Source organism: Epinephelus fuscoguttatus, linkage group LG7 (genome assembly GCF_011397635.1).
Source record: "Epinephelus fuscoguttatus linkage group LG7, E.fuscoguttatus.final_Chr_v1".
NCBI classification, from domain to species: Eukaryota; Metazoa; Chordata; class Actinopteri; order Perciformes; family Serranidae; genus Epinephelus; species Epinephelus fuscoguttatus.
The window spans coordinates 15,712,003-15,737,020 of record NC_064758.1 but is presented as its reverse complement, the minus strand read 5'-3'; the positions used below and the strand labels follow the sequence as shown (position 1 = coordinate 15,737,020).

The following is a 25,018-nucleotide window of genomic DNA, read 5'->3' as shown; positions in this document are numbered from 1 at the left end:
CAGCCACTGTCTTCAATAAATGCCATCTTATTTGCCAACTGGCAGGTGGCAGTCAACAAGGCAAATTGGCAGATACTGATGTTTGGATGATAAACTAGTGCATCCCTACTGACTGTGTCGCTGTAGCACAACCACTTCATGTACCATCTAATGGACTTCAAACCAGAGATAACTAAAGCAAACAATATCACTAGACTTGTTCTTGCACTTGTCTCATAATAAAGTCATTCTAATTTTGAATATTATAACGTTATAATTGCATGATCTCCAGTAAACTGTAATTCAGTTATCAGATGGTGTTACTGCATTTTGTTTCCTGTTGTGCTGTTTTCATATCAGACTCCAGGGAGTCGACTTTGCCCTACTTTGACTCTTTGACATTAGAAACTTTTAATGAATCAATCCCCTCGGGGGGGAACAATCAGACTTTCATAAGATCACATTATGTATAAAGATCATCTCCTTGCACTCCTCCAGAGTGCTGTTAATTATCTTTTGGGCTTTATTAGGTTAAAAAAAAAAAAAGGTTCCTGTTGATAGAGATGACACAAATTGTAGACTCAGCTAAAATAACAGTCATTTAACTGGTCCCGCTTGCAATGGCAGCGTTCCTGGAACATTTCTGACACTTGAAAATGAAGTGAAATAGAGCCAAGGTTTCATCTCTTTTACCTGAACAGAGATTAGTGACATGAAAAGCAATATCCCGTGATGACAGTTTAAAGGTTATTGTAGCAGCTCTGGCTAATGGAGATCTGTTTACTGAAATGACTCATGACTCCAACTTATGTACTTTATTTTGGGGGAAGATATGAGTCATGTCTTAGTGTCCTCTCATTTGAACCTTTTTATGAATAGTTTAAGTGTCAGTTTAGGCCAGTCTTTGGAAATATGTCCTTTCATCAGAAACAAGTTTGACTTTTCTGAAGACAATCAAACTCACATAATTCCGGATTCCAGCGTACCACGAAATTAAAACAAAAGGAGCCCACTTACAATAGTATATGAAGCCAAATGAAGTATTCTCTTGTTTAGTCCATATTTGCTATATGTAAAGTGTTTTGCACAACATTACTGTTTTTCATCTACGAAGCTGGCACAAGCGTAAAGGAATTGTAAGATGCGCTGAGCCTAATTTCCTCCATCCCTCCCTCAGGTGGCGAAGGACGTGTCCATCCGTCTTCACAGCCAGCTGGACAGTGTGGAAAAGAAGAGGAGTCGTCTGGAGCAGGAGAACGAGGAGCTGAGGGTCCGACTGCAGGACCTGGAGGTCGCCAAACAGGTCCTGCAGCAGGAGATTGACAAGGTACGATCAGAATCTCCTAACTATGCTGTGTGCAGCCAGGAGAGGCCATAATGGGTTCAGCAAGGCTAGTTGGCCCACTGAACGGGTTAACTGCTGTTTGTCAAGTCTTGAGTATTTGATGTAGCTCTAAGGCTTTGTGTCTTGATGCAGAGTCAACAAAACAGTTTCTAGTTTTTGAGAATTCTGGGAGTTGTCTGTATGCAAGGAAGCTGTAGTATTGCATTTAGTTGTGTCATCTTTGTAGCAGTAGTTACCCAATTCACAATTCACTGCTGGGCTATTTAAAAACTTGTTGCAGAAGATTACTATGGTCTAAGTTCAGATTTAAGTGTCTGTTTGAGTTTGGACCAACCTGGAAATTTCAGCTAAACACTGAGGTTCAGGCAAATCCTTATTTAGCCTGTCGTCCTTTCAGCCTTTTGAAGAAAACACTGTTTACTGCACTCGGTTTGCCTGTGAGCCTCAGGAGAGCCCGTCTCTGCTCTCATCTAGTGTTGACTTTGTTTCTGCCACTCTGCTGCCACTCCAGGGACTTTCTTGTTAAACCAAGTGGAGCCAATAAAACAACGCAATGAAAAGGGAGAATAAGATTTGATGTCAGGGCCAGACGAAGTGAAAATAAAATAAACAGAGTTGGCGTTGCACTCCTTTGAAAGGAAAATAAATTAAAAAATAAAGTGATTTTGGACCTAGATTCACTCCGAGTTAAGCAAGATCAACCTCTCCACTGTCTTCCCTCTGAACGGTCTAATCTGAGTGAAAAGCATAAAATGAGGCCCCGTCTTTCCACCCTTTTCTCTCTCACCCCACTGGTTCTGCTTATTGTCTCTTTTCCTCAGTTCCTGATGGGCTGATGCTCACGGCCTTGGCCCAGCACCAGGCTCCTGATGTGGGTCAGGGTTGGGTGGACGGCTGGCTCGCTGGCAGGAGATCTGGGTCTGTCTGCTCTGGCTTGGCTGGACTGTGTGTTCTGTCTATACAATTGCCAATTTGCTGTTTGCGGATGGTTGGAAAGATGGCTGTGAGAGACGCTCAATGTATCTTGGTGTTGACTTTACAGCAGTAGACAGTTTATTTAACTGGTTACTAAGTGGTTACTTTGTTGCCTTTCTTGTTCACTAATGATTGTAAAATGGAGAGCAAGGCTGATTGGTAAATATTTATTGGCACCATCACCTATAGTCATGATGTTTGGGTAGTGACCAAAAGAATGAGATTGCAGATATCAGCAGATACTTCACTTTCTCCTTCAACCATGCTGTATTGATAGTTTTCTGTCATGCTTATTGACGGGTTAGCCTCAGTGCTGTACTTAATGTCTTAAGAATTTGGCACCTAGTTCGGCTAGTTGATTGCATCATATGTTTTGTGTTTGCATCATAGACTGTTTAAAAAGTAATGGACGTAGCCAACATGATGTCACCCATTGGTTTGTGGACTGTCGTCTTGAAGCCTTGACTCTTGGAACTGGGAGTGACCATTTTTGGACGAGAGGATGAAGCTGTGGAGGAGCGGATCTGACTCATAGATTGTAGCACAGCTCACAGACAGCCTGTCACTCATATATCCCCACCCTTAAATATGCGTAACTTTAAGCCTTAATAAAAAAGTAAGTGGGTGATATAAAAACGGGAACCAAGCGGGTTTATAAAAATTCACTCCCGTACAGTTGTCATGAGTGTTGAAACAATCTCTAGAGACCAAAACTGTTTGTACCAGGCTGTAAATATATTTATTTCAGCTGTTAAGTTTGGCATTGTAGCATGGGGTCTACAGGGATTGACTCACTTCTGGAGTCAGTCCCAAGTGGCCGTTCAAAGAACTGCAGCTGTTGGCACTTCCATGTTGCCTTCATTTTTCAGCCCTGGAGCTTTGTGCTTCATTTGCATCACTAGTTCCAGAAGTGTATTCGCTTCCAATTCCCATTTTAAAGTCTTTGTTTGTTAAATAAAATCCTCAACATTCTTCTGCACAGAAACACTGGAGTCTCTTACATAAATTGACCAGTGTTGATTATTCTAGCATTGTTTCTGAAAAGTCATGTTTTTTCCTTTATTTTGGTGGACAGCCCTTAATACTACTATTATTATCAGCTATCAGTGCAGTGGTGAAGAATCCAGCCAGAGGGGTGAATCAGAGTGAAGCTGTAGCAAATTTTTAACACGTTGTTGTTGTTGTTTAAACTGCTGAGTGAATTTTGTACAAAGTGTAATCATTAGCTTGTTCTTGCTGTTAGCAGTGGATGAAACAGAAATTTAAGTTTGGTGCTTTGTTGTTTCTTAACAAAATGCCCCACAGGAGTTTTAGTTGTCTTTTTATGTACATGGCTTGCTTTGACTTTTTACTCAGAGGATGAGATGTTTTCTAACACAGTTGCTCATCCTTCATACTGACGATTCAGTGTCAATCTAAGCCTTGAATCTCCTTCTGTTGAGTGACCACATGACTGCCATGAAGGGCTCTCTGCTTGTTTGCTAACTGTCTGACTGACATGGTTTCATGAGCTGTGTTTGGGTGTGTTGTGTTGAGATACGCTAACCCTTCAGTGAAGGGGATTCTTCACATAGCTGATATGATTCAGGGAGCCGTGTTTGTGTGTGTGCTCATCCACACAGGAATGTCTCACTCAGCTGTGTCTCAACTTTGATCATAACAGTACAAAGAGGAGAATTAAAGTACATCCCAGAAACTGGAGAGATGGCAGCGATAAGAAAAACAAGAAAAAGACCTTTAGATAGACCACGGACGGAGAGGCGATAAAGACATAGGTGAAAAGAAAAAAAAAAGAGCAGTAAACTGGACAAAAAGGCAGAGACACAGAAGAGCACACAGACAATTGAGGCTTTGGTGATTCACAGGTGTAAAGGAGGTTTGTGAATTATTGATTGTGTCCTGGTGGCGGCTGCAGCCTCCAGTCTGCACTGATATTGATGTTCTTCACAAAGCAGAGCTATGCTGCGTAGGGCTAGACCTTTAGTTTGCTGCTGCAGGCCGATGGTATTTTACTGGGAACTGGAGAGGGATTAGTTTCTGCAAACCTAACGATCTTTATGCTGTATGCACAAAAACTAAAGGAGAAACATTCCAATAATCGTCATTAGAAAGTGCATGTATATAACAGCAGTATTTTTATCTAGAAATGAACTGATTTTGGTCAGGAATTTTTGCCCTTTTAAATGTGTAACCAAGCACCTAGTAGCACAAATCATAATATAAATTTCTAAAATGGTACTTATTAAAGGATCAACAGCAAAACCAAAGCATCTTTGTAGACAACAAAGGGATGGGATGATACACATTTTTATCATGGATCGCGATAAAAAAAAAACAATAAGTTGATCATAGTGAATTTCCATTATCATGACAATTGTTAATATCCAGCAGCACCCAAAGAGACTGCTGGGCACCCAACAACAAAAGACACTGCAAAAACAGGCTGCATACACACCAGCCTTAAAAATCCTTAAAACCTGAATCAAGGATCAAGATGGGTGTCCTGTCTGTGATGTAATAAAAATATTTGTTTCTTCACAAAATGTAATGTTTTAGTGCCATTCTAAGAGTTTTAAGCTCATTTGGTGATTATCATAATATTTTGAATCACTGTTATTTTGGCCAGAATAATAGTGGCATGAATTTATTTATATCATCCCATGCCAAATGCAAAACATGTTAGTAAGGAAATGTAATGTGACGTAGTGTGTAGGGGTCTAACAGTTAACAAAATGTAAGCTTTAGTTCAATGGGACACAGTGGTGTCACGGTTCGGTATGTTTTCAACACAGCAAAAAGGTAGAAATCTCCTTGATTTTAAAAGTTCTGTTTCTGAAATGAAAGAAAAATTCATTCATTCTATAAAAGCTATCATCATAATTTGGGCTTTTGTTTTTTGTTTTGAATTACAGTCTGGTTAATATGGGCTTGTGAAGGAAAATTGTTACGGGGCTCAGTTACATTGAGCATGTTCGTCAAAGCCTATGTTTTTCACTGCATAGCCGGGTCTCATATCCGTGGCAATAAATGTAACGTCATTAATTGCCGAAAGGATTTCTTTCTCCCCTGTTTGAATCAGTTGGGAATGGCTGCCTTAATGCTGCGGGAATAATGTTTGCATGTAGTGTTTGCATTGCTCACACATTGGGGTGAAGTTGGCGCGCTACATGGCGTAAATGAGATGTGACATACCTTTGTTTGTTTATTTTCATCCACCTCTCTTTCTCTTTTGTCCCTGCCCTCATAATTCACAGACAAAACCAAAGTGGCTCCAAACGTCAGACCTGTAGGCTATTCGAGGGTTTTCTATTTCTGGTCTAGTAATGGTGTCACAGGTGATAATAACCATCTTGCAATGAGCTAGCTTAGCATAGCTGCCTCCCACTGTGTTTCACTGGAGTAGAATGTTATGGCTTTGTGGGGTTGGGGGGGCAGACATCATGTTGCCTTCTCCATCGTGTCGGCTGCCTTGTTGTGCTTAAACAGGATGCGTTCGGGTATAGTATTAAGTGTAGGTCACCCACCTTTTTGCTGCAATCAGAGCCCAGCACACAATGAATGTAGTTAGACATATAAATTGGAAGAAAATGAAAAATGTGCTTTAGGTCTTGTATACAAGAGTATGACCAGAGTAAGCTGTTACGCAGCCTCTGTAGACAGCTTAATTTGTTTTTCTAAAATAAATGTGGATCTGTTTTGTCAAAAGTGTGTGAGACGGACAACTAAAAAACATGACTTTTCGTATGAACACACTGTTAGTTAGTGTTTTGTCTCAGATTTGAACACAGATTGTTATGTTGTACGTGCAGTGGTTGCTTTCTGTGAAACCATGTGCTACTATAATATACTGTGTTATTGTAGTATTTGTATATTTAGCACATGGTGACCAACACACACTTAACTGAGTACACACAGATCTATATTGTTTACCACCCTGTGGGTAAAGAGACAATCAATGCAATTAAGTGGAGGGAGGTGTTCCCTGTCTTCTTAATTCTCTCTGTCCTGCTCTCCTTCTCTGCCATCCCTCCCTCCCTCACTCTATCTCTCCCTATTTATTATCACCTTCCTCCCTCCTCTCGCTGCTGCTGCTGCATCCACAGAGACCCAAAGGAATGCTGATGCAGGGATTTCTTTATCCCATCTCCCTCCTCTTTCAAAATCTCCTCTCTGCCCATCTCCTCCTCCTGTCCTCCCCCTCTCATCACCCTCTCCCTCCTCCATACCAAAGCCTTTACTCCCTCGCTCACTCATACCTCTCCATTTCTGTCTCGCCCCTCCTCTCGTCTCTCTGCTTTCCTCCTCCTGCTGCTGCAGTCATCTCTGAAACCATCGATCTGTTCCAGCTGTTTGACCTTTGAAGGAGGCAAGGTCAGATGTGATGGAGGGAGGGGGCGTGGGGGAGAGTTATAGAGGGATGTAGGTCAGCGAGTATAGAAGGAGGGAGAGGAATGATCTCTCTGTAGAAATCGAGGGGGGGGGGGTAGCCTATATAGGGTGTGTCTTTTCCAGGTGTTTTGTCATGTGGAGGCGAGGAGGAAAGGATTGATTGAAAGGATGGAGGAGGAGGGGATGGTGGAGGAGATAATGGAGCTGAGTCTGATGTTGAGGGGATTTTGAAGGATGAGATGGAGGGTAGTCTTGTGGATTTCAGCAGCCTGTTGTGAGGAAAAGAGAAGCGTTTTCAGACAAACACAAGAGCACGCTGGTTTCTGATTCTGCAGGTATTGTTTTTGCTGTTTTTGGTTACTACCATTTCTGCTCTCTCTTTGTTGTGGCTGTGCGATACACGGTGTGCGGTGTAAACAGACAAATAACACCAGCCACAGTTTATGTGTGCTGAATTTTTTATGTTACTGTTTCACACGGGGTTGACTGTGCTGTGGTACATGATGTCCCTCTGCCTCATGAATAAGTACGCAATGAAGGCCCACAGGAGGAGGAATGATGGGGCAAAGAGGAGAATAAAGACGGTCAGGTCCTCGTGAGGTGATCATAAGCAGATTGAATGAATGACTCTGACCCTGCTCCAGCTGCCGTTAACGTCTGCCCGATGTATCATTTTCTGTTTTGCTCACTCCCTGCAGTGACTGATGCAGATTTAACAGAAGACTTGACAACATGCACATAATAGTTTCCTCATGCAGTCTTGTTTCAGTCTATATCCAGCACAGGATATGTACACAAAGGCTGTGACAGTCAGGATGTGTCTGCATGTTGACAGATAAAATAGTAAACTATTATTTTACCTTATGTATATCACATTATGAAAACCATAGTTACACATATTGTACATGAATTTAAATGGCAACAATATCAAAATTATAAGCTCCTCTCTCTCTCTTAAAGCCACAAACCAGAGCAGGAAGTCTCAAACTTGTGATGTCACAGGGTATAAAGTCTAGAGCTGCTCCAGATGTTACTTGATGACATCACAAATTTGAGTTTTAGCACTCTCGTTTTTGGATTTTTGGAGAGTTGTTTATGTTTACTAATGTTTTTGGACCATCTTAGACCATAGGAATAACATGTATGAATTTTGAAATGGACATAGCTCCCCTTTAAATGCATCAATTCAGCCGAAATGTGAATATTTTATGAACATTAGGCAATATAAAAAGTGCAAGAACTGAACTGGAGTACACTGGACTACTCTGGACTTGACTTGACTTGACTTGACTTGACTTGACTTGACTTGACTTGACTGGGCTGGGCTGGACTGGACTGGGCTGGACTGGTTAGCATTGTTCAAAGTTCAAGTTAAGAAGGTTTTTATTGTCAGTTGCTATATGTGCAGGACATACGGAGAATTGAAATGCTGTTTCCCTCTCACCCAGTATAATGTCTTGCAATTTAAGAGCTAAAAGAAAGCTAAATTGGAATAATAATAATACAGTAAGTACAACTAACTCTAGAAGATACTATAAACCGATGTACAATCAAGGTGATCACGGTGCATGTTAGAGCAGCCTATGGGATGTACATGTTGTCGCCTCACAGTAAGGAGGGTTCCTGATCTGACCCTGGTGCAGGAGGTTCTAACCCTGGGGGCTGTGTACATGTTCTCCCTGTGTCAGCGTGGGTTTTTCTGTGGGTACTCCAGCTTCCTCCCACACTTCAAAGACATGCAGGTTAGGTAACAGGTGACTGTAAATTGCCCATAGGTGTGAATGTGAGTGTGAATGGTTGTCTGTCTCTGTGTGTCAGCCCTGTGATAGTCTGGCACCCTTTTCAGGGTGTACCCTGCCCCTCACCCAATGTCAGCTGGGATAGGCTCCAACCCCTCACGACCCCCAATAGGATAAGCAGTTACGGAAAATGAATCAATGACTATGCTTAATATCAGGTGGTCATGTGCAGTACAGTTTGCATCCCTTAAGGACTGAGCCTGTAAGCTGCACAATTAAACATCAACACTTTATGTTTTGTTAACTAGTTAGCTCCCATCACTGTTGTCTCACTGCCAAACAAAAAGCACTACACCTTTATGAATAGCAGCTCACACTGTGGCGAGCTGTTGTGTTGTGTTACCCGCCTGAATCCTGGTGTTTCTTTGTTCATAGACTGCAGTAGAAGTTGACCAGTAAAGCTTGTATTCCAGCTGTGGCCACACTGCCTCAAGGTGACTGAGCACAAAAGAGAGCTTAAAAGAAGGAGAGGTAGACAGATGAAGGGATGTGAAATGTGGGAATACAAAGACGGACAGTAGGTTGGGTGAACTTGGAGTATTGCACTCAGATAGATGGAGAACAGGAGGAATTAACAAAGAACAAAGGGAGAAAAGAGAGAGAAGTAAGGCTGAGAGAGAGGCAGAGGGAAAAGAGAGGAAGTGGAGAGGGGGACTGTACCATGTGGGGTCTTTGCAGGAGGGCTGGCAGTCGAGGAGATAACAGCCTTAATTGGAAAAAAATCCTCAGTGACTTGAGGGCGAAGGGAAAAATGCAGCATGTCACTCGCTGATTCTCTTTTTTCATTCTGTTGCTTCTTTTCTTTCATTGGCTGTTTTCTTCTCTTTCTTTTCCACCCTCTGTTCTTTGTTTCTCTTACAAGTAGATATACATATATACGTACTACCTCTCTCCTCCTCTTTGTGTGAGTTTAATTCCCATGTTTCCTGTGAAGGTCATTCTGGAGGTTTCTTTCTCCCTTTCTGTGTGTGTGTGTATTTGATAGCATGGTGATTTAGAGTTAGTCTGTTGAGGATGATAAGGTCGCTCTGTCTGCTTGGGCACACACACACACACACACACACACACACACACACCAGTATATAAAATGGACGTTTTTATGCGTTTTTTTTTCTCTCTTTGTCTTTCACACAATCTTCCCATAACACACAGGAACACACCTGACACACACCTCTCTTTGTCATAAATGCAGATATGTTCAAAGAAATGGTGTGGCAAACCCAGATTGATATTGGGTGATCCTACAAAACCATGTCAACATCCATTGATCACATTACTAGTTACTTCTTTTCTGCAGTATGTGGGCACGGCAGTGATTTGGTAAAGATTAAGGAAAGATGGTCACTGTTAAAAAAGTGTTGTCAGCCTACGATTAAAAGCTTTCTTTTCATGTGTGACCTCATCTCAAGTCTATTGGGCAAGAACAGACACTATGCATCCATTTATTACCACATCTGGCATGTTGAATTCTGTAAAACGAAGGATAAAATGTTATGTTATGGGGTCAGAAAATTCTCCTACGTCTTGAGCAAAGTAAACCATTTTACAAAGCTGAAAACAGGAATCTTTCTCATAGCTTGGAGATGCTTGGTTTTCACAATATAGCAATTACATACAATGGGCCACAAAACACAAAAGAAAAATCTTTTAAGGGCACCTGCGCTAGGTGACAACCTGAAATAAATGGGTGCAGTTGCTTTCATTGATACACAAACCTCTGGTTCAGCTGCGTAAAAGCATAAAAACTTTTGTGATATTTCAACTTTTTTTTTTTTTTAATTTCCAGCATTTCCGCTCAGGGTGTTCCTATGTGCCAATAGGAAATTCCCAAAAAACAGGTGGAGGGAGATGTACTTAGAATATGTAGTGTGACAAAGTATATGCTCTTTATAGTGCCCCTAAAACATTCCCACAATTGTTAAAAATCGACTGTGATATATAGAAAAAATGATATAAATTGCTGATTCATAAGTGTCCCACATTTCAATTCACAGCTCATGAAGCAATGTGAGTGGTTTTGGACTCAGTATCTACCTCTGTGGAGGCTACACGGACTTTTCATTGCTCTCTCTCTCTCTCTCTCTCTCTCTCTCTCTCTCTCTCTCTCTCTCTCCCTCTCTCATATTCCCCAGTTACTGCTGAAGGAAACTGTTCCCTGTTATTTCTGACTTTCAGGAAGTGCTGCCTATTGTTTGTAGCGAGTTGAGGGATGTGGGGCAAGGGTAGCCTGAGACTTTGCAGTGTGTATTTTGTAAGTGTGTCATGCATGTGTGTGTATGTGCGTGTGTATTCCTTCTTTCTGAAAGCGAAGACAGGGCGTTGACTCACATGCAGGTTAGCCTGCAGTATGTGTTAATGTAATTTAATGCCCACATTGACCTTTTGTATGTTTATTCCTGCATGCATGTGTGCAAATCTGGCAGCATGAGTATGTGCATGCGAGTGTGACGTCCATAAGCACAACAGAGCACGAGATACATTCAGGGTTAATGGAAGGTCAGTTAAGCCGTAAAGTTAGTGCGACTTTTTGAAGGTAAAACCAGGGTGTTTATATTTAAGGCCTCAATTAACCCTTTGAACCCGAGGCTGTTTCTGCTTGGTTTTCACTTCCGTTATTTACAAGATCAGCAAGTTAGTCTGCCAAATGTACAGCAAAAAAATCTTCAAAATCTAATTTAAGACATGGTAGAAGATTATTTGTGCTGCATTAGTAGTGCAGTAGGACACACTGCTTGCTTTAGGGCTGCAACTAGGACTATTTTCATTACTGGTTAATCTGTCAATTAATAACTTAGTGGATAAAATGTTAGAAAATTGTGCAAAAAAAATTAATAAATCTCAACTTACTTTCATATATGCAGGGTTTCCACAGTCATGGAAAACCTGGAAAAGTCATGGAATTTCACAATAATGTTTTGCAAGCTTGGAAAAGTCATGGAATCTTGTTGTAAATGAAATTCTTACAGTATTTTGCTGTGAATACTTTACAAAGTAATATAATGTAATTTCGGTAAATGTATTTTCTGTAGCTGTTGACCTCATGTAGCTCAAATGTGTGTCAGTGTGTGATGTTTCATTCACCATGATGTACGTTTTTCCATTTTCTCTCTTGAATCTAACATGTCTGAAAAAAGGTGGGCAAGTGGGGCAAGAAAAAAAAATATTATTGGTCCTTGAAAAGTCATGGAAAGGTTTTAAAATGTTGTCCAGGACAATGTGTGGGAACCCTGCATATGACAAAGAAAAGCAGCAATTCCTCTCCAGAGAAACAGAATATTTGGCTTTTCGCTTGAAAAATGACCAAAAAAGTTGCCAGGTAATTTTCTGTTGATCTGCCAAAGTTCACAAGCACGGATTCTCCATAAAAAGAGAGTACTGCTGTGAGTGATACTAAAAAATAAACATGCCGTCCTCAGCGCCAGCCTGAGAACTTACAATTTACTTCTTGAGAAAGGTAACGGCTGGTAAAGATGCTGTGAAAACCTGTGGTGTAATTCAGCTAAACTGAGTATCAATCATTCATTGGCTGAGTCCCTTTTTTGCCTCCATATCTACTTTCCTGCAGCACACAGGTCATGGCACCCGTGTTATTTCCCCCGCTGCCAATCTCAGGCCAACAATGAAAGCAGTGCGTTGTCTGCAGGGACACAAGTGCCGTTAAATGGGTCAGAGCATCAAAGCAGCCCGGGTTTAAACTTAGCTTTATCTGGGTCAGGGTGATTGATTAGAGTGAAGATGGTCTTAGAAGAACAGAGAGCCACGAAACACCAGAGTCAGGGTGATGCGTGTGTTAGAGAAGAAGACGATCGAGTGAAGAAAAGTTCATTCTGTTTCAGGGGTTTTCATGAGATCTGCGATAATCAGAAAACTGCATGGTGTAATTGAATTATTAATATATACATAACAAGCATCAAGAGAGATGCTGTATGTGGAGAGGCAGAGAGAGAAAGATGAAGATTCTATGTAGGCAAAAGAAAATACAGGGGCGATGGAGAGATTGATAGAGGGAGAAATGATCAAAGAAAAAAGTGTTTGGTGAGAGGATAAGCTACAGTAGGTAAGCATGGAGAGGGAATAAAAGAGAGATCGGGAGTAAAGGGGAGCGATATGGAGAGAAAACAATAGACACAGGGAAGACTAAGATGAGTGACAGCTGGGAAAATGAGGAATTCGTAGAGATAAAGAGTAGGAATAGATTTAGAGTGAGAGTGACAGATAGAAAGTGATACACTGAAGGTAAAAAGAGAAGGACTGAGGGGAAGACAATGAGATGACGGGACTAAAAGAGATTAGGAACACAGTAAAAACAAAAGAACGTATGAGAAAGTGAAACATAAAAGGAGGGGAATACCAAGAGGGAAAGGGCACAAAGATGGGGATTGAGAAGACAAGAGAACAACAGATAGACAAACATGAGATACAGGGGTATTACAAACAAAAGATAAGAAAGAAATGTCAGGGGAAAGGAAGGAAGGAGAAAAAGAAAGACGGCAAGGAAAGACAAAGGGAATCTTGCCAGTAGCATTTCTGGGTCAACAGGAGCTTCAGTGGTACCAGTGGGACAGACAGAGGCTACACACACACACACACACACACACACACACACACACACACACACACACACACACAGAGTAATGTATAGGAGAGCACAGAGTCCTTTGGGGAAATCAAAGCCTTGTAGACACACATGCACAAAGAGAGAACGAGGGAGAGGAAGCAGTACAAGGGCAAACCCAAGAATATTACATCACTGCTTTATATCACACAGAGTACACAGGCCTCTATAGCTGCTGGTCTGCTCCAGCCCAGTCACCAGAAGAAAATGTTGGCAGGAATATGTAACATTCATTACTTTCACATGTATCATGTCAATGTTTCTGAAGTGACATAGTATATGAGGTCACTTTGTCATCAGGAGGTGGAGGGGAGGGTGGATGGCGTGACATCTAAGTGAGATATGCTGCCAAGCTGCAGACCACTGTTATACACCAACATATAGCAACACCAGATATGTTTTACAGCCAATCGCTGTGTTTCCAGCAGCTTTTGCGCTACCAAACATGGGTGTTTTAAGCCAAAACATGATTTTTTTTCCCAAACCATAACCAAGTGTCTTTTGTGCCCAACATAACGACACAGAATTGAAGTCTGACAAACAAATCAGTCAAGTAGTAAAATTAAGTTTCATGCAGCTGTGTACACTCTCCAAACGCCTTCATATTCTCCCACCTCGACTATTGCAACTCATTATATTTTGGTTTTACTCAGTCTTGTTTATTCCATCTTCAATAAATCCAAAATGCAGCAGCAAGATTTCTACCAAGGTCAACAAAGAGAAAGCACATTAACCCGACTCTTACCTTCCTACACTGGCTGCCTTTTAGCTACAGAATGAAGTTAGGATTCACTGCAGGACTTTTCTGTTAGACTGCATTAATTTCCGTGAAGTATACTGAATGTGTATGTTGCATTTCTCTCATAGTGCCATAGTGATAAACCCACAGAGGATTATTACCCCACTCTGCAGCTCTCCTCATCTCTATGGAGGTTTTTAGCAACTTCAGCTCATTGTTGTGATTGATTTGCAGCTCTTAGACTCTGATGATGACACAGTGGTGTTGCAACGTTAGTCTGTTTGCACAATTAAAGGCTGCAAATCAATCAGTATGCTTCAGTCCCTCCTTTCCCCCTGGGAACCTGATTAACTGCAAGCTGCAACTTTTTATGATTTGGTTACTCGCCCTTTTTGAACAAAGCTGTTGGAGGTTTTCAACATAAAACCTCCAAAGAATGGACGAACACAGGTAGCAACTAGCAGCTGGTTAACATACTGTAGTGAAACATTTGGCAGCTAAAGAGCCAAATGCTTCCTTCAGCAGTTTATGGAAACCAAAAGCAGAGTTAAATAAGGGTGAAAACAGGGCTTATATTCATCAGGTGGACAGAAACATGACTCCAAATGTATGCTAATGTTGCTCCTTATCTGCTGGATGTGCAAATAAGCAACTGCTGACCAACAAGTTCATCATATAAACTCATCAGGTTGTTTGTGCTGCATCAAATGGCTGAAGAGATCACTTACTGCAGGTTTTATCTCTGCATGGACATGTTTTATACTGTATGTCAGCATTTAATGTGGCTCAAGAAACGAGCAAGTTGACTAGAGCAAATAAGTTGCTGCTGCCTTGTGGTTAAGGTCAATAGTTTAAGCCAGGGATACCCAACTAGCTAGGGGCCACATTTGCAAAATGGCGAGATGGGGAGTGAATTTTATACTCTGGTGTCAAAGTCACACACTTTGTATTCTCATCCACCACTCCGATGCTCTGACTTCTAGCTGCTGTAATAACGACACTATATTCTGCTCTGCCTCTGCATATACCAAGGTCATAAAGGGCTGTCCGAACAACCAACTAATGCTGCTGTTTTTCTGTACAGGACATTCTCAACACAAGACACAGGCAGGCATCAGCCTCACTGTCGCCTGTTTTCGATTCAGAAACAAAAACCCCACTTAACTGTACAGCCTCTCGTGTAATTTCCCCGCCATCAAATATATTTACCATTAATTTTCCAATAATCTCTTATGAGCCCAGACGAAGAACAGAGCTAACGCAGTGCCTCTCTGACATGATGATGGTTTTATACACAGATGATTAGCACCATGTTTGCCTCTGCCTCATGTTCCTCCTCCTTACTGCCAATATTTGTGTTCAATTTTCCAACAGTTGAGCATCTTTTGGGGGCCCGGAGGGGGCGCACAGGCAATTTCATGCCTCAGTACCTGAAACACGAGTGTGTCTGAGATGCCCCACGTACTGAAGGGCCATGAACCATTGGAGTCACCGATGGAGACATTGTGAAGTGACTGGGGAGCAATAACACTGTAAAAACACAAGAGGAAAGAAAAGGAAGAGAGGCTGATGATATACAAAGAAGTAGGATGGATAATGGATGGATTCAGAGAGGGAGGGATGAATGTTTAGACACTGTTTAGTGATAGAAACCCCTTAGAGAGTAGGGAGGAGATCCAGCTGGAGGAGAACAACGTAAACAGCACTTTTTCCTGTCTACTCAGAGTCTGACACTTAAATTGTTGTTATTAAGACACGAGATGATGTCTTCACATTGCTAGTCCAAAACCCAGAGACTCAATTTACAGTCATGTGAAACTGAGAGTCTTTACCTTAGAGAAGCATGAACCAGAGAAAGGTTGGCAATATTGTTGTCGGAATTTATAGATTAGGCGAATGGAAGGATGTGCTGATAGTTTGGAGGCAGTTTTAATAAAGAACATTGTTTAATCAGAACAAAGACAGAAGCAGGTGAGGACGAATGTGCTTCTAGTAAAGCTTCCCTGACCTGTAGTTCTGACTGACTGAGTGCCATTAAAAGCTGTTGTAAAATACCCAATAAATGCTCACCTTTGACTGTAGGACACTCTGTGAGAGTGCTAATGCATTACCGGGCTCTTATCAGGTGTAAACCTCATCTCTCTGAAATGTCACCTCGTTAGGAGCTGAGAGGGACACCGCTCACAGGCTGACCCTGATGCATTCTTGAATTTCCAGTTTTGAAAAGGTTTCAGAGGAGCTTGTTATTGTCACTCGTTAATTCCATTGAGTGATTCAGCTTCAGCCTGATTATAACTTTGCAGCTCGCAAAGTGCAACTCAGTTGATGGAAAATGTCAGACATAATTGTTCCTACATTTTCTCTGCAGCAGGTGGAATATTGAAAGCCTCAGACTGTTCCACTGTCGCCTTGACTGGCAACACATCTGTAAATATCAAAAGGTGGAAATCTGCTCTTTTCAGTCATCACTGAAGTTTATAGAAAAGCTTGGAATAATTCTGTATGGGAGATGCGGGCAGACCTGAGAAAGCAGCTCAAATTCCCAGAAGAGATAGCCCATACCAGCCTCAGACCAGATATCATTCTCTGGTCTAGAGGTACCAAACAGGTGGTGCTAATAGAGCTGACGGTACCCTGGGAAGAGAAGATGGAGGAGGCACATAAGCGTAAGCTCAAGAAATATCAAGCATTTATCCTTGAGAGCCAGCAAAAGGGATGGAAGGCCTGGAATCTGCCCGTGAAGTTTGGCTGTAGAGGATTCGCTGGACAGTTGCTCTGGAGAACCCTTGGTCTACTGGGGATTGAAGGGATGGCTAGGAAGTGACTAGTAGGCAACGTCATCAAGCAGGCTGAAACAGCATCCTGTTGGATCTGGATACAGCAGGAGGTGCGGTGGCAGAGCCAACCAGCTGAAGATTAACAATGGCCAAGAGTTGGGTGGTGGTCAGCAGGGGCAGATCCAGGACACGTTCCGAGGTGTCGTGGGCTTAAATCAATGAAACACCAATGAAGGTGGGTGCCTACCTGAAGACCCGCTGTAGCCACCCAGCTCTTGCCTAGCTGAGTTACGGGGCCTAGTCCTCCAGTTGGTGCCTTGTAAGAAAAATAAGAGGAGAGAGCGATGCTGCTGGTCCACAAATGGTGCAGGGAGTACCTGTGAAGGTGGGCCAGGTGCGATAACCCATCATATTTTGCATATAGTAAGGCTTTTATGAGTTGAAATTTTTTTCAGAAACCCCAAAGCAGCCAATGAAACACCCACAGGAGCCAGTGTAGGTGTACAGTCTATTAAAGAAGCTTTTTATATTGATATAATGACAAAGGGGCCTTTTTAATCCAGTTTGGTCTCTCTTTTCTCCAATTTTTGACAGACATTTTTAATAATCACACAATGGAATGGAAAAAAATGTCTGATAATCAATATTTGATGAACCTGAGCAGGAATGGCATTACCCCGCCACCTTATCCAGATTCCCGCTTGAGTGTGAGCTCAGCTTTCCCCTTACCTTCAACTGTATCTGCATGCAATAACTCTCCACATTCGCTCCGTATAAATTAAGAGCTGGATGTAAAGGATAGATTCGAAGTGAAGATGGATGAAGGTTAAATGGAGAGTAGATACACTCAGTGATGGATGGGAAGCTTTAGGCAGTAGGTCTGTACAGGTCCACACAGGACAAAGTGGAGTGGATGGGTGGGTGGGGAATAGAAAAAGACGGGAAGAAAAGAACACAGCGGGTGAACAGACACCTTAGAGGCGGTTGGTGGAGGACAATACTGTACGAAAATGGAGTGAAAGAAAAGAGCAGATGGACGACAGAGGGGAGGAGGGATTTTCTCTCTCTCTCACACACCCATTAAAGTGTCTACAGCTGTTAAAAGCTGGCCGGAGTGCAGATTATCTCACCTACTGAATGGGGGACAAACTGGGGTTTGCTAAAAAGGTTCCACTCTGACTCTGGTCTCTGTTGGGAACCATTGAGTCTGGAGATGAAACACACACACACACACACACATGCACACACACTGGATGCACACACATACTGTATGTATCCTATTGTATGTGAGTATGTGTGCTGAAAGTGTTAGTGTGATTATCTATTGATTGTCTTACATGCAGAATGGACCATATAGATCCAACTTGGCTCCCTTGAGATTGTGCTTCACTTTCCTGTGTGTGTGTGTGTGTGTGTGTGTGTGTGTGTGTGTGTGTGTCCGTTTTCAGGCTATTTCTTTAATTTATATGGAAGTGTAATTGTGTGATTGTGTGTGTCTTAGCGCATCAGATGTGTGTCGCATCAGACTGTGAAGCTGAGCAGCTCTTGGCTCATGAATTAAACATGAATTATACGTCCTGATGTCAGTGGTGATCTGCTGCAGACCATTTATACTGCTACTGTACCCAGACTCTGCTGTCAGAGAACAATCACAGTACTATGAGAGTAGGAATCTGAATACATCGCTGGTTTCATCTATCTTTTAGAGCTGTGGTTTTGTCTTTCAGGTTTTCATTAAAAGTTAAAGACAAAGTCAAAGCGTCTGCTGTGGAAAAGGGCCTCTACTCTGTACCATGGTTCTTGTGCCTGCAAATCCATCGTTGTCAATGTAGTAAGGTGTGCTCAAAGGGGAGAGCAATGCTGTCCCAATTGCCCATTCTTCAGGGTGTGAAAGCTGCGCCCTGAGATGAACCAAGTTCAACTTTTGGAACGCAGTCATGTCATGTGATTAGGGACAACTGATCAGTCACAGCCAGCCGATATCTTTCCTTTCTTCCGTGAGGATAAATTGATGATTCAATGCTTAAGGCCTATAATACACACTGAAAAAAAATAAGAAAGAAGAAAGAAAGAAAATAAACTCAGAACTCAGGATTTCTTGTAAGTAGGCAATGGTAGGGTGCTTGATATGATTGCTTAGCAACATACCTGGGCACCCTTGAAATTTGGCACAAAGTAGAACCCAGTGTTGACCTGATGTTTTCCAGGCGTGAATGAGCCCTTAGAGCTATGAGAGGCACAACAACAGTTTGAAAACATGTTCACAATGTGAATGCAACACATTCATGTTCATGAAGTTTACCGTGTTCAGCGTATTGGCTTTACATGCAAGCATGCTATTTTTCTGAATTGCCAGTAAATACAAAGTACAGCTGAGTGTTTCAGGTGTTTGGACAGAAATCAAAGTATTCTACAAATCAAAATTTGGACCTTGTGGTAGCTTGATGAAGAAAACAGGAGGATTCATTTTTCAGGGGCAATGAATGTCTGCACAAAATTCAATAGCAATCTGTCCAACAGTTAAGATATTTCAGTTTGGACCAGGGGATGAGCATCAAATTCTGGATCCTGTGTATACGCGGGCTCTGTGGGCCACCTGCCCTTTCTCCCTTTGACTCATGTCTCTCTCAGGCACCTTGAGTCATTCTGCTTTCTTTCCCTTTCCTTTTCTTTCTTTCATTTCCTTTCTGGAACCCCAGTGTTCCTTTTTGGGAAAGACATGAGCAGCAGAAGAAGTCACTCACTCGGCTCTAGATGCCCTTAGAGATGAATCCTAGTGCAGATGTGGTCTAAACCATTTTTGCATTTAAGGGAGAGAATTTTGTTACACAAGGTTCAGTCTGTCAACCCATTTGTTCAGCCAATTTTAATTTAGTCATGGTACTGATTATTTAGAAATAAAAAATTGCAAACACTTTTTCCCCACTATGACTGGTCTCAAACCAAAGAGGTGGACTGGCCAAGAGACCATCACTGCTGTCCCTGGAGCCTCACGGCTAGCATAGCCAATTATGTTGCTCACAACAGTATCTTTTCTGAACCACTCCTGGTCACTCATGATCAGTTTCATATTAAACATTATATGCCAGACCAATAGATACTACTCTCAATGTGGCATCTTTAGTGGACAGAATATTAATCTGATTATTTGTGTGTTCCATTTTCTTATGTACCCCATCTCACTGTGACATGAATAAAATTTTCCAGTGTCACATGAGTTAAACCTCCTGGCATAATTGTTAATGTGCGCAGCAGCTTCAGTCTGTCTGTGGTTTCAATGCTGGTTTCTCACTGTCGGGCAGATAAACGGAGGAGGCTGGAGGCAGCCGAGCTCGAATCAATACGGGCATTTAAATTTTTTAAGAGGATAGAGTGCCTTTGAATTTAATGGCTTCACACTTCGCTAAGTGAAAAGGCCATGCTTTCCAATGAGCACCTCTGGTACAGCACTGTGGGAACCAAACCTGAGCGCCATCATTCAGCAGCTTGAAATCTGTAGTTTTTGTGCTACTGGTGCTTTTTTATGTAACAGTGAAGTTTCGGTACCCTTTCCTAATGCCATATCCCTCAAGCTCCTGTTATATTTAGACGTTAAAATCAATTAAATCCCCAGTGTTAAAGTCAAACTTCTTTTCTCAGCGCTTCCCTGTATTTGAGCGGAAATTCTCCACATTCAGGCCGAATATTCACCAGGTCATGTTTTTGGTGGTCTTGCTTTTATTTCCTCGTTAGAACGTCACAGTTGACCTTGTCTTTGTAATTAGATGAGACAAAAGACATAAATTGCAGTGATTTATGCCGTAGAGAGTTTAATGCTGTGTGGATGATAGATGAAGCAGCGTGAATTGATATTCCCGTGCAGCACTGGCAGCTCTAACTACATTACAGGTGTAAGGTATTAAGCTGTGTACAGAATCCCAGTGTTCCCTCTCTGTCTTGTCTGATCTCACTGCGGCTGCTTGAAAACCTTAAAAAGCCAATTGATAGGATTTTCACGTTTAACACCAAATGAGGGAAATGCTGCAACTCCTGAAACACCTTAAGAAACCACTGGAGAAACTCCTCAACATATGAAATATAAACAAGAGTTGCCTTTTGATATCGCTGGGAGATGATTGTACCAGAGCACAACAGTGACATGTGCATTCATGCAAGGTTAAATTGTGGCTCGTTCACAAGGTTATGTAAGCTAAGCTCCAGCAGTATCTTTTTTTATACCTTTATATCCTCCTAAAATGTCACCGGGGTGTACGGTATATGGCGGTATTTATGTATTATTATTATGTTATGCAAGGGTACCTTGCATGTCGTATCTGGATGTGGAAAGTCCATGACCAAACGTCAATATGTGACGAGGTCAGAGTGAGAATTTGTTGCTGAAATAGTAATTTCATTCACTGTGCTGCTCAAATTTACCACTGGCAGCGGGTGGAATGTTTTCTTGCATGTTACTCAGTGCATTAATTGATGTTAATCAATCAACATACCCTAAATGTCAGTATGACAACTTTGGCCATTCCATTTGTTTTTGTCGGCTCTCTTGCATGACATACTAGACATATCCAGACTAAAGTGATGACTGGATCTTCAGGTGCTTAGAATAACATATTTGAATTTCAACCAGATTATGTGAACTTGTGAACTGAAAATGTTCTTTTTACTGATTTGGAGAAAAACAGTGGCAGAGTGTCAATCCAGTGCTTCGGCAGCACTACACTTGTGCTTCTGAGACATTGCAAGGCAGCTGAGGGAGAAGGGCATGTGGCACAGTGCCAAGAGAAAATTAAAAAACTCTGACAACAGTACATGGAAATTGTTTGGCATTAGCAGAAAAAGAAAAGATTTGCAGAAACTCACTTATTCAGCAGAAATCCAGGGAACTAGATTTAACTGTTTTTGTGTTCACAGTGTTTGATTGACACAAACTGATGATGGAAAGGAAAATGGACATAACAAGGGTCTTATACATGAAAATGTAAGAAAAGCAGTTTCTGATTTTGCAGTGGAGGAGCGGTTTATAGGCTGAGGGTGGATGATGGATGTGGAGGGTTATTGTTAATGGATCATGAATGTGAGCTCTGCTGCGTATTGACGTGGCTCTGCAACGGTAGCACTCGGCTGTGTTAAACCACAGTGAGGAGATAAACGCGCTGCAGCAGGTCATTTGTAAAACACACATGAAGGTGGACTCACAGTGTGTCCTTGTCCTCTCCCTTCCTTTTTCCCCCTTTCCTCTCTCTTTCCTCATCCCCCCCTGCCTCCTTCGTTCCGTCGCTCTCTTCCTGGTCGCAAAGTGAGGCCATGTGACATCATCACGGCGCTGCCGGCTTTTGTTGTGATGTGGAAGTGGAGACGTGGAAAATGAGTAGCTGGCACCTCCCGCTGATGCTAGTCTGGCTGCACCGCGGTTACTATGGCTACATTGCTGGTGTCGCGTGTTGCTATGGTTACCCTGCTGCTGTGATGTCCCACAGCAGCTGTAGGCCTGGCAGGGAAAGACAGACTCGAGCTCTGTACTGTAGACTGACTGTTAAATGTGGGAGAGATAATGTGCTGTAAGATAAGATACAAAATGTTTAGTTGGACAAATCAAAAGATTTTTATCAGTAGAGTACTTTTGTTTAATGTTTTGTTTGATGACATGATGATTTTTAGCCTCTATTAGTGTTTAATTAGTTTAATAGGAAACTTAACAAGTTTATTAGTTTGACCATGGGAACATAAAACTGTGATAAAACATCAAACAGCTAAGGTTCACATCTCAAATCATCTCATGGTGTTGTTCTGTTATGTTACTGGGGCGATGTTATGTGCAAACTTGAAACAAAAAACTGTTTTACTGCGGAAACACCTCACCCTTTGTTTGTTGTATTAAAGCAAAACCAACTAATAGCATAACATCATCCGTGGAGTGAAGCATGAAGAAGGGATCACCATGATTTGTAGTTGTTATGCTGCCCCCGGGCCTGAACAGCCATTACTCATTGAGACAAATACCCCAAAACACATTAAAAAATTAACTTCAAAACAGCTGAGACAGAAGAAAAGCAATGTTTCAGAATGCTTCATATTAATCCTGGTCTCTAATCAATTAAGGATCTGTGACAGGAACTGAAGAGAGCCATTCATGAAATACATTCTTGAAATATTAGTGTAATTAAGCAGTTTTGTACAGTCTCAAATTCCCCCTGGCCAATGTGGAGACATGTTTAAAAGATGCAGGAAGCATTTGGTTTAGGTCACCTCTGTTAAGTAAGGTTTAGCTAGCTACTAAAAGCAGGGGTTTGCCTTCTTTTTCCATGAATTTTCAGGCAAATAATTTAAAAAATACACTGAAACATACAGTTATTATTATGTCACTATTTCAAGTCGATGTTGCTTGTCCATTATGGTGAATTTAAAGAATGTCAGACCATATTTTGTGACTAAACTATGCAGAAATGCAAAGAAATCCAAGAGGTTTACTATCCGTTTCTTACTCGTGTTTCATTGCACTGAATAGAAGTATATCAGACATGAATCTCTTTGTTTGTTTTACAGCGTTTTTTGGGTGGCGGGCTGGGGGTGGGGGAATTTTAGTCTTTATTTAATTTGGAACATGTGCCGAAAGGGGAAAAAGTTGCCTGAAGTGATTCGCTGTTGGACCCGTCCCTTATCACCAATACACATCAAGTGTGATGAATTAGCTGCTCCATCAAAGCATTTTTCTGTTACAAGATAAAAAGGCCAACTCTCACATGACTAATAACACATGAGGACATTCACTTAGACATTTGTTGATATTGTCCTGTATATACTGAAATCTAATTTATGATATAATAAAATTAGAACAGGACTACATCCATTTATTCACACACTTATTCAGTATAAAAGACGCTGAACCATGAAGAAGTGTATAATTGGGATGGAGTAATAGTTGGATGGTTAGAACAGCCTCTATGGTGCTATTATTACTGATGTACTTAATTCTTTATGTTCCCCAGCAGTGACTTCTTGACAAAGAAGCTCTTAAGCTGTTGCCCCGGGTCTGTTGTAAGGGGAAGAGTTACATGAGGATGAGGATGATTCGATAATGTCTGTTCATAGTATTTCACTGCCACTGTTTCATGGTTGTAAGTCAGTGTTGCATAATTCACAGCCCCATACTTCCATTGGGTCGCACTCATTAGGGTGGATCCGTGTTTCTGTGTCGTGTTTCGACAAATTCCTCCTCTCTTACTCTCCTCTTCCGCTCTGTCACCTTTTCCTCTTTCACTCTCTGCTCACTTCTACTTTCCATCCCTTTTTGCCACCTTTCTTATTTTTCCCATCACCTTGCACCTATCGCTTTCTCTCACTACTCCTCTGTTCGTGAGACATCAGGACTAGTACGTGCCTCTCAGGAAATAGGAAGTGAGGCTCAACTTCAGCTGAGACAAAAGTTTTACATTTATATTTATACTTAAAAGAGTTCTGCAGATTTTTTCAACTTGCTATCAGGGAAATATTCAGATCACAGTTTGATGATTCAGTGCAGGTAGCAGCTACAGACAGTCTCAGACAGAATATTGATTTTAGTATTTATACACACAGGTAGTAGGATCAGTGTTTGTCTCAGTCTGTCTGTGCTGTCCTGAGGCTTTTATCTGATTTGTTGTGAAATGTATAGGAATCTGTGAGGATTTTCTAATAAACAAGAGAAGCAGGAACATTTCCTCATGTTCTTTCTCTTGTCCATTGATTCTTGCTTTTACCATCAGTGCTGCCATGCGTGGAAATTTCAATACAGATGCAGCCCGGTTGTCATTACCTGTGTCGAACAACCTAATGGACCTCAAAATCTGATTAATGGTGTTGTGGAAACATCTGCACAGATGTATTTGCTGCGCACCCTCAGGCACTTTTCCATTTAGATGCATTTTGATACAAGTAATAACAAAAACAAACACTACTACAAATCACTATGACGATTATCTTTTTTTTAACGGTGATGTATTTTGACCCAGATAGACGGCGATTCTGAGAAAACTTTTTAGATCCTGTCCAGAATGGTCAATAGTTGCTGCATGCATTGGTTTGTGAATACTTTAATATGAATGTTTGTAACCATTTCCAGAGATATATCGAAACGGATTTACTGTGCCATGATGTTTTATATGTGTATCGTCATATAGTGCCAAGTATCGATTTTTTGTTATATAGATTATCAATATTACAAATACAAATTAAACTTAAGGTAGCCTACTTGAATAATATAATCAGTTGCTTTTTCAGTCCACATGATACATTGTGCTGAAAAAAATGAATGAAAATGAGATGAACAGACTGAAAACTTACAGATGCTGACAAAGTTTTCCTTAGGGGACATAATTTACAGTTGAAAAGAGGTAATAAATCACAATATATCACTATATTTTTTTG

The 25,018-nt window shown here is 41.4% G+C and overlaps 1 protein-coding gene across 2 annotated transcripts in view; it reads left to right on the top strand.

The window, feature by feature from the left end:
- The window catches only part of soga1 (suppressor of glucose, autophagy associated 1), a 142,782-nt gene that overhangs the window by 27,383 nt on the left and 90,381 nt on the right, over positions 1-25,018 (top strand). For both annotated transcript variants that reach the window (XM_049582001.1, XM_049582000.1), the window contains exon 4: positions 1,157-1,306. In XM_049582001.1, coding sequence (XP_049437958.1) covers positions 1,157-1,306 — 150 coding nt within the window. The remainder of the gene's footprint in view (positions 1-1,156; positions 1,307-25,018) is intronic.